General features: G+C 30.1%; 1 protein-coding gene across 1 annotated transcript; it reads right to left on the bottom strand.

Annotated features, from left to right (window-relative positions):
- Positions 1-389: 389 nt before the first annotated feature.
- LOC106476327 (segment polarity protein dishevelled homolog DVL-3-like) lies at positions 390-8,507 on the bottom strand. The gene is made up of 5 exons (XM_022380229.1): positions 8,387-8,507; positions 5,529-5,657; positions 5,016-5,143; positions 1,254-1,349; positions 390-562 (listed from the first exon to the last, which is right to left on the bottom strand). Exons 1-5 carry the CDS (start codon positions 8,392-8,394, stop codon positions 405-407), a joined length of 519 nt encoding a protein of 172 aa, XP_022235937.1. The 5' UTR covers positions 8,395-8,507; the 3' UTR covers positions 390-404.
- Between the last annotated feature and the right edge of the window lie 1,600 nt (positions 8,508-10,107).

The following is a 10,107-nucleotide window of genomic DNA, read 5'->3' as shown; positions in this document are numbered from 1 at the left end:
TGGGGGATCTAGTTGTCAGTTTTATTTTTAAATATTTAACGATCCCCAAGACCTAAAAAAATATAGGAATGTCACAAAAATATAGGAACACTGGATGCCCTGCATCTCATAAAGTTAGCAATGAAGTGATGTAGTAATAAATCCAAATAGAAACCTGTACTTTCAGAAAAAGTGAGATTTTACTTGTGAGAATCTTTGGAGCTGTGCACAAATTACAATTAATATTTTTTCATTGTCTTTTAGATAAAACATGTTATATAATACTAGAATATTCACAAGTCAAAAACTGCTGAATATGTAATTATAATTATATTCAGGTGTAGTTGTTATAAGCAGATTTAAATGGTGTAAGAAAGACATGTAACATCTACATTTATGATTCACAACAATAACTAACAGTACCCTTACTTTCTCACAACTAACTTACCAATAAAAGCTTTAGGAATAGTTATTTTCAGCCACATGCGGTCGCGAATATCCAAACCAGAGTCTGGAGCAGCCATAGCCTTCACAACAGTAGGCATGTCTGTTTCCAGTGTAAGAGGAGTTTCTTGAAAATGGCCTGGAGAATATTAAAACAAAATAAATTTATTCTGCTAGCTTGAAGCAATGTTTAACTAGTTACCCTCATTCTATTACCCATCCATTGCTTATTAAAATGTTTGATATAGTAAATGACTTCTGAAAATTGCTTTTGGCCTTTAAAAATTTCCCAGTTGTTTTTACTTTAACATATAAACCTGAATATAAAAGTATTATAAACAAAATATGTTAATTTCTCAAATCATAACTTATTAAATCAACATAAGGCCACTAATTTTGAAGTCATACAAATTTAGCTGACACGGAAGAGAATACCTAAAAATTTGACATTTTCTAAACAAAAACGTTATTTTTAAAACCAACTGTCATACATAATACAAAAACAAAATATGAAAAATGATATCCACATTGTCACAGTAGAAACACGAAAGGAAAAACACAAAAATATGAAAAGTGAGATATACTTGTTGTGACAGTAGAAACACCAAAAGAAAAACACAAACTTGGGTACATCACTGTAGTACTTAACTATAACAACACATAAGTATCAATAATTTCAAAATATTATGTTTGCCATGTTGATAATAGTAAAAGACTAGGTGGTGAAAACAGCCAACAACACTTGAAAGAGCAGTGTTTTTAATGAAGCTAATACAACTATGTAAACATGAAGACAAAAACAATTTTGCTGTACAAAACAAGAAACATACATTCTGCTTCAGGTATAGAACTGGTGATAGATGAGCTAGCGGAGGTCAATGTATTAACCGATGGAGGTCGGAGTAGATAGTCAGCTCCTGCAGTGACTCAAAATAGAAAATAATGTTTGTTAAGATTGTGTATTCTCAACAATTGACATTTTATGATCAAACATATAAGAAAATCTTTACTTATTATAAAAATTATTTGACTGGATGAACTACTAAACATACTTTTCTGAAACATATTTTTCAATAAGCATCGCATGTGTGTTAAAAGTATAATATGATACTGAATTTGCTGCTATCAAGTATATCTATGGGGTGCCTATTAAAAAAATTGTTATATATGAATTTATAAAATTCAAGCTCAAGAGTTTGTTGATCATCAACTTTTGATATCTTTATCAACCATATAAACTATATGCTTTTCTTGTAAGGATTAGCTCTTTCAACTCAAATGAACTAAAAAGAAAATAACAACTCTTCCTGTATAAAACAACTGTTAATACATACTCTTCCTACTAAGCAGCAATTGGGAAGTATGCTCAGTTTTTGTTTTCAAATGCTATATGTAAAGATTAGAAGTGAAAAATTAAAGTTGAAACCAAAAGAGGAAAATAGATGGCTTTAAAATCTTTCTAACACAAAGTAATCAAAGATCAAACACGTGGTCAATAAAAACATTTCACAACTTTTCAAAATGGAATTATCTATTTTCCAGGACTGAAAAATATTTCCATTTTATAGCCTGATTTATATGAAAAATATGCATTTACTGAAATCATATAAATATGTTTGTTTGTTTTGAATTTCGCGCAAAGCTACACGAGAGCTATCTGCACTAGCCATCCGTAATTTAGCAGTGTAAGACTAGAGGGAAGGCAGCTAGTCATCACCACCCACCGCCAACTCTTGAGCTACAACGAATAGTGGGATTGACCGTCACATTATAATGCCCCATGGCTGAAAGGGTGATCATGTTTGGTGGGACGGAGATTTGAACCCGCAACTCTCAGATTGCAAGTCGAGTGCCTTAACCACCTGGCCATGCCGGGCCACCTATAAATATGCTTCATGATTATCAAATACACTATTATAATAAGCTAGACCTTTTTTACATGTAATTATAAAATGCTATAATTTATGACACTCAAAAATAAAAACTATGGATACATGAATACAAAACAACAAAAAAGTCACTATCATACAGTTAACTCTCTCAACAAGGGTTCGATCAATTTGACCAATCACGTGACCTCTTTGTACTCATTTAAAGCCTTTATAGATTTAATACTTCTAATATTCAATATAGTGTGTATATCTTCCAAAACTTGGCAGTCTTTTAGATAATAAAATCAGACCCCTCCTGCCATGCCTACCTGACATTCCCTCTTTCAGAATTTGGTAATAGTTCTCTCCAACATTTAATTATATGTTATCTGTAACCAATAGAGAGTCAAGGGATCCTTTTAGGTTAGTTAGATTAGATAAAGTAAAATAAATAATAATGTTATAATAAAAATATTTCATGAGGCATGCATGTGGGTAATGTAATTCAAAAGCAAAACATGAGCTGCACATTCCTTGAGTGATTTACAACTTTTAACAGCACATATAGTAGTTAGACATGGTTCAAAGGGCAATAAAACAATAAAATTTAATTATAAATAGATGTATAATGTTATGAACTTAGAGCTACTTAGGATAAACAAATATAGTTTCATGTTACAATTTGAAGTCATTCTAGAAAGAAAAAAAGTTAATTTAGATTTTTTTTGGGTGGTTACAAGGGTAGAGAAAATAACAGTTAAACTACAAAGTTTTGCTGAAAAAAAATGTTTGAAATGCATTTAGGATGTTTTAGGGATTACACAAAGGAAATTTGAGATTTTTCAGATGAGGAAAAGTATTTTTAATTTTAACACGAAAATTACTTTGCACAATTATTAGTCAAAACAAATACTCAATGTATTCATGAACAAATCTATTTTATTTCATTAAAAATACTTCATTTAAAAATATGAGTTTTTGTTTGTGAAAGACTTGTAATATTAACTGAAAGTCTGCCAAATTTTGTGAAGCTGTTCCCACTATATTGAGAGTTATAAGTATTATATCTATAAAGATTAACTTTTTCAACCTGGGTTCGGTCCTTGAGACCGACCTCTTATCCATGTTGTGTTCGTTATAGTTTTCATGCTATAACTTTTAAATTAGTTAGCGAATGTTAACAAAATTTGGCAGTTTATCAGTAAACATTACAATGCTTTCATACGCAAAATATATACTTTTTTTATTTAGTTTTAAGATTTTTAAAGCAATGTATCTCTCATGTCTTTTTTTTTTCTTCTTTTCACATCTTGGCTATCTATCATTCAAAGTAATTTTTATCTTATTATATTTTATCTGTTATTTTCAGCAATTAATCTCTGTACAGGTTCAGTAAATTTGACCGATTTTGCAACCCCCCGTAAAACAAATGAGGAAATAAACATAAATTATGCATCTTTCATTCTAGAATGAACACAAATTATAACACAAAAACATACATATTTAGACTAAATAGCATAATATAACATAAAGGTGACCTTTGGTCTGTACAAAGTAACTTGTCTTGGCTGTGTTTTAGTCGACTAGTATTTTGTAAAATACAATCACATTTATATATAATGTATAATAATTGGTATATAGATTATTGCTTTTTGAAATAAGTTTTTAAAGTTATTTTTCCTAAAACATAGAACAGTAACTAAAGAAGTAAAGCAAACATTTATTTCTTCTAGTTACGACCTTTGAACTCAATTGCTGCTTGACGTAGGTTGCTAAGCCTTTAAAAATTTTGCACGTGTAGGATATGAAAAAAATTTTTTTTAGGTTTTATATATACATTTGAATAACTAAAAAATCATAAATTACTACATTAATACCATAGAATTCCACTATAATTTATCAAGCTTAGTAACCAAGATGTATTTTACTCTAAAGAAAATATGAAATTTCAAGCAGACTATAGACACAACCAACCTTCTTGAAATCTTGATTTAAAAGAAAGAAATGATGCTAGGTACAATAGAAAAGCTTAGAAAACCACTAGGGGGACATTCTGAGCTGCTGATTGGTTATTCATGTCGTATATAGAAGTAAGTGTTTATAAGGGAGCATTTCTAAAAATGGAAGGGGGTGAGTGGGGTGCCACTATGTTTAATTTATTACATATATTTGATATTACATATACCTCTGTTTGCTAATATCTTAGCAAATGGAAAAGATTAGACCTTATTTTATATTCTAGTTTGTCAATATCTGTAATTTGAGTTTCTAATTCGTATGAAACTATAGACTTAGTATTTTGACTTCACAAACATCTAATTTGAAACAGTGCTGCATTCAACATACCATATGATACACAAAATTCAATGTTTATCTGTGTTTTTTTAATATTTACTTTTAAATTAAAAAATTGAGTAATGTATAGTTCTAAAATTTGAATATAATATACATTTTGATACCAAAGTTATTGACATAAATTAATGAAATAGTAGTTCAATAAAATTTTGAATGCGAGTCAACAAACGAGATGACATGGCCTTTCACCTGTGACCCGTTTAGAAAGGGTTAAACGAGTACAAAAATGTCACATGGTTGGTCAAATTGACTGAGCCCGTATTGAAAGTACTGAAATATAAATCAGGAACAGTGGCCAAAAGTAAAAATAATATTTATATAAACATGCACTTTTAACAAAAGAAAACCTAGCATTAGTTCACATACCTCTCACTGCTTCGGTATGAGCAACCCAGGCACCAGGATCAATGGGTCTTACAGGTTCCAAGCGAGGTACTGTGAAGTACCCTTTAGGGTTTGGGTTCCAGCATTTAGCTACAACCAGTTTGATAGGCCTGGAATGTGAGAAAATATCATACTATTCTCAAGAATAAGGAAAACAGCCTAACTGTAGTCATTGTTATTTTTATTAAACTGTTCATATCTTAGGAATGTAAGACAACTACTTTGTCGTAAATTAGGTTTCTTTCACACACATTTCTCTAATGTGAAAAACTATCAATATCATAAAGTTATTTTTTTTTTCAAAATATTTTCATACATAGGTTTCATTCTTATAATATTAAACAAGATGAATAATACAACTCAGTGAATAGCTAACCAACACGTTTCTAGCCCCCCCCCCATCCGTAAGATTTCATTTATAATTAATAAAAAACAAAGGGTTTATAATATTTGTTTGAAAGCTTATACCACTCCTGTCAAATAAGATCTTCATACCCAGGTTTCTGTACAGCTTCTCGCAAAACTCTCACAGCATCATCATTACTCATATTTTCAAAGTTGATGTCATTTACTTGTAGAATCATATCTCCTGGTTCAATCCTTCCATCCAAAGCCACAGCACCACTGTATTAATGAGAATTAATCTTAATAGTTGAGTCCTGAATAAATAACATCAGTTTGTATCCTGCATCTTTCTTTCATAAACATGAAAACAGAAAAATGCTGAAATAGGAAAGAATGATAAAGTTCATTGTGATAAATGTATGCACATTTTGACAAAAAAAATTACAAATTTTGCACCAGTATCTGTACAAGAAACAAATATTATACAAATATCAGAAAATATATTCAGGTTTAGTTATGCCATTTTCATAGAGTATTAAGCCTATTTTATACACAAGTGATAAGTTTGACATATACAAGTAGGCTTAACTTCTACAAATCTTGATAACTTGCATCTCTAGGTCACTTGATTATTTATCATCTTCTTGTGGAAAAATCAAGGATTCTTCTTCAGTTTTATGTATAATGAATTAAGAGCTTCTAAGGTTTATTCTCATTAAAACTAAAACATGTCTTGTTTATTATTCAAACAGATGTATTTGATCACAGAAATACTATGTATTTTAATCTAAAGAATAAAACAACTAGATAAATAAGAATTAAGTACACAAGAAGTAATGTAAAAAAACATGGAAAACTTTATCTTCAAAGACAACTGGAATTATAATTTCTCCTTATGGATGTCTTGAGTTTCTGTACTGGTTTAATTACTAAAATAAAATAAGAACAACAATATATAATGGTTTTCATCCTAAAATGATGGGATAAGTTCATATTTCCATACAAGATAATTAAAACCTTTACTTAGTAATACCTGAGAAACTGGCATTATATTTTCTTAAAAGATCGTGTAATGCTTCTCTCCCTGACATTTTGTATTTTTCATATACCTTAATCACTAGAGGTTAAGGCTCAGTGTCATCTTACACTTTAACACTGCACTTAAAAAGAAAAACAAAAAAACCTACATTACCATTATGAAGTTGTATATAATGCCAAGAATCATAAATGTAGAAATACATAAAGAAATAAATCACAACAAAAGACTTGCCCTTTAGAATATAAGAACCAAAAAATCCACAGCTTAAATTATAATACTATGTCAGTAAAATTACTAAATGGACTTTTTCCCCATATGAAAGACTTAATGAAACTCAGTAAAACTGGATAAAATGCAGGTTTTTTTCTGAGTTACATTTAAATTTAATTAAACTACTTTCTTGTCATGGTATACAAATAAACTTAGCAATAAAATAATAATCCAAGTTTTAACATTATGGAAGTTTTAAGTTCTTATTCTTATAAGGCAATATTAAAAATATCTTGAATTTTCCCTGGTATAAGAATTGTGACATTTGCTTTATAGGCATCCTCTCTTTTCTAATTTATTTACTATCTCTCCTAGAAGTACAAAATTTAACATAAAGCACTCACTACAACATAGCCTTCAATCTTATTTGGTTACAAAGCCACAAAATTGAAAATCAGACCCCTCTTGCTATGTCCATCTGTCACATCCTCTTTCACAAACTGCTAACAGTTCTCTCTGACATTTAATATGATATTATGTATAACCAATAGAAAACTAGTTTTAATCTATCAAATGACATATTATAATACAATGTTTTCTGTATAGAGAATTATCTATTTTGCTTCCAGTTTAAACTTTATTCCCACAGGAAACACATTGATGAGCTTAGCTGAATTTTTAATGGCTTTTGTCTCATAGTTAGAAAGCCAGAAAAATTATGATAATTATAGGACATTATTTGTTTTTTCCATGTTATTATTCTGTGTTCTTTAATGCATAATTTAATTAAATAAAAAGTTATTTAGTGCAGTACTACCATTAGTATAAAAAAGTAGGGTTAGCAAAAAAAGAAGACCGAGGTAAGTACTATATTTTTTGTTTTTCATGTGTATTCTTTATTTATTATAATAAAATTAGCTAAAATGTAAAACTTAGAACTTTTTAGGTCAGACAAGGTTAGATCAGGTAAAATAAATAATAATAACAATTACACTTTCTCATAAGATACACTCGCAAGTAGCCCATGTGTTATGTAATTCAATAGGGTAACATATGATCTACATTCACTGAGTGATATACAAATTTTATGGCAGAAATATTAGTTAGACACAGTTCAAAGAGCAATAAGTCTATAAAATGTAGGTATAAATAGATATATACTGTTATGAATTTAAAGCTATTTAGGATAAACAAATGTAATTTTATGTCACAATTTGAAGTCATTCTAGAAAAAAAAAGGTAATTTAGATTTCTTTATATTTTTGGTGGTTACGAGGTCGGTCAAATTGTCCAACCTTGTATACAGTTAGGGAGGGAAAATAACAGATAAAATATAAAGTTTTACTGAAAAAAAAATGTTTTAAATTTACTTAGGTTTTACAGATTATGCAAATGAAATTTGAGGATTTTCAGATGAAGAAAAGTATTTTTAATCATAAAATGAAAATAACTGCACTCAGAGCAGTCAACACTTTGACTACACATATTCAATGAAAATACTTTATGATGGGAAGCTACAACTATTCTCCCATTTCCTTCAGTGTTAGAGTATAACTTTTCATTTATTATGGGAAGCTACAACTACTCTCCCATTTCCTTCAATGTTAGAGTATAACTTTTCATTTATCATGGGAAGCTACAACTATTCTCCCATTTCCTTTCAGTGTTAGAGTATAACTTTTCATTATGAAATTTACTAATATACATCTACTGTAACAATGACAACTTCACACTTTTCTATATATATAAATATACTCACCCTTTCATAATGGAACCTACATATATTCCTCCATCTCCTCCTTTATTTGACTGGCCTACTATACTGATTCCTAAAAAGTTCACTGTGTCTGAAACAAAGAAGTCATAAACATGTATAACTTTAAGTTCCACAGTCAGATAATTTCAGTTTTTACAACCATTTACTTCTATTTTCAAACTTGTTTTCATGTATATCTAAAGATTCCTCAAATTATAAAACATTTAAGTAGACGAACATCTATACATGATGGTTTAACCTGAAATACATTAAGGATCATACAATTTGTTTACCAACTTTCTCTAATCCTTATAACTATGGGATATTTTTAAGGAGTTTGTGTCATTTCATATGATTTCACTTGTTTCATCTAAACACATGTTTATATGAATATTAATATCTATATAATAATAGTTTCTGGTTATCACTTTAACTGTACTATGGGCAGCTGACTTTGTCAAAGCTGCAGGTCTCACCTGGTCATGGTATGGGATTCATTTTTCAAAAAAGCGAATGTTTCTTAACAAAGGTTTTCACAATAATACATACTATTTCAAGAAGAACAGGAATTTTTGAATACAAAGAAACAAAATAACTTGAGAAATATTACTTTATATTAAAATCCTAAATTTACTACTAATTCAATAACACTGTAACTAGTTTCATACAACAATGACGTTCAGGAAGTTAGAAAAAGCACTATTAGGGCTAAAAGTAGTGGATTAAATTGTAATTCTATTCAGCAACGGATTTCACCCCTTGTCTTGTGCACATGAGGAACTAATGATGGGAAAGTAAACAAAAGGATCAGAGAAAGATGCGGATGATAAGGAGGTTATAGTTATAGGTGATTCCTTGATAAGGTATGTGGATAGGATAGTCTATGGGGTAAACAGGGAAGAAATAATTAGATTATGCTACCCAGAGACACAGGTGGAGGATATAAGTGACAGAGCAAAAGATATAATAAAGGAAGTTAGCAATGATGCAGTTTTCGTCATGCAGGTAGGGGCTAACGATGTAGGTAAAGGTAGGTCAGAGGAGGTAATTGGTAACTACAAGAGGTTGTTAAAGGAATTTGAAGAAAAGTTTCATAGTTTTATTCTGTCAGGGATACTGCTGAGAATTAATTGTGGGGATGAACTTTAAGTAGGTCACTAGAGCTGAATGCTAGGCCTAGGTTAACCTGTAAAAATGAGCAGATAGGCTGGTTGTACTTGTGGGATCAGTTCAATGGGAGAAGGGAGTGATTATGAAATGGATGGTTTACATTTAAATAGAGTAGAATCTGGCTTGTTTGCAAGGGCTATTAGCTCAGCTGTAAGGAACGATTTAAACAATGACTAGACAGTGGTGAGGGCCAGGGTAGCCTAAATGCAAGAAAAATAAGATGTAGAGAAGAGTTTACCATAGAAAATAAGTATAGAAATAGTTCTAAGGATAGGCTAAATTGTCACTACTGTAATGCTAGAAATATAAGAAATAAAACAGATGACTTTAGGGCACTGGTAGGAAAGGTAGAATTTTTATATAATGAGAAAAACTGAAACAATGGTTAAATGTAGATGATTTTGAGGACAGAAATTTCTTTGAAATATAGAGTTACAGGTCATTTAATAGAGTTTGTTTATTATTAAGTTTGCACAAAGCTACACGAGGGCTATCTGCACTACACATCCGTAATTTAGAAGTGTAAGACTAAAGAGAAGGCAGCTAGTCATCAC

The sequence above is a fragment of the Limulus polyphemus genome, unplaced genomic scaffold (assembly GCF_000517525.1).
Source record: "Limulus polyphemus unplaced genomic scaffold, Limulus_polyphemus-2.1.2 Scaffold10305, whole genome shotgun sequence".
Taxonomy (NCBI): domain Eukaryota; kingdom Metazoa; phylum Arthropoda; class Merostomata; order Xiphosura; family Limulidae; genus Limulus; species Limulus polyphemus.
This window is presented reverse-complemented; position numbering and strand designations above follow the sequence as displayed.

Excerpts from the sequence above, each read along its gene's own strand:
- LOC106476327 (XM_022380229.1), bottom strand. Across the intron at positions 1,350-5,015 it reads TCATACCGAAGCAGTGAGAG|TCACTGCAGGAGCTGACTAT; the intron begins GTATGTGAACTA and ends TTCTATTTTGAG. Across the intron at positions 563-1,253 it reads TTCTATACCTGAAGCAGAAT|GCCATTTTCAAGAAACTCCT; the intron begins GTATGTTTCTTG and ends AATATTCTCCAG.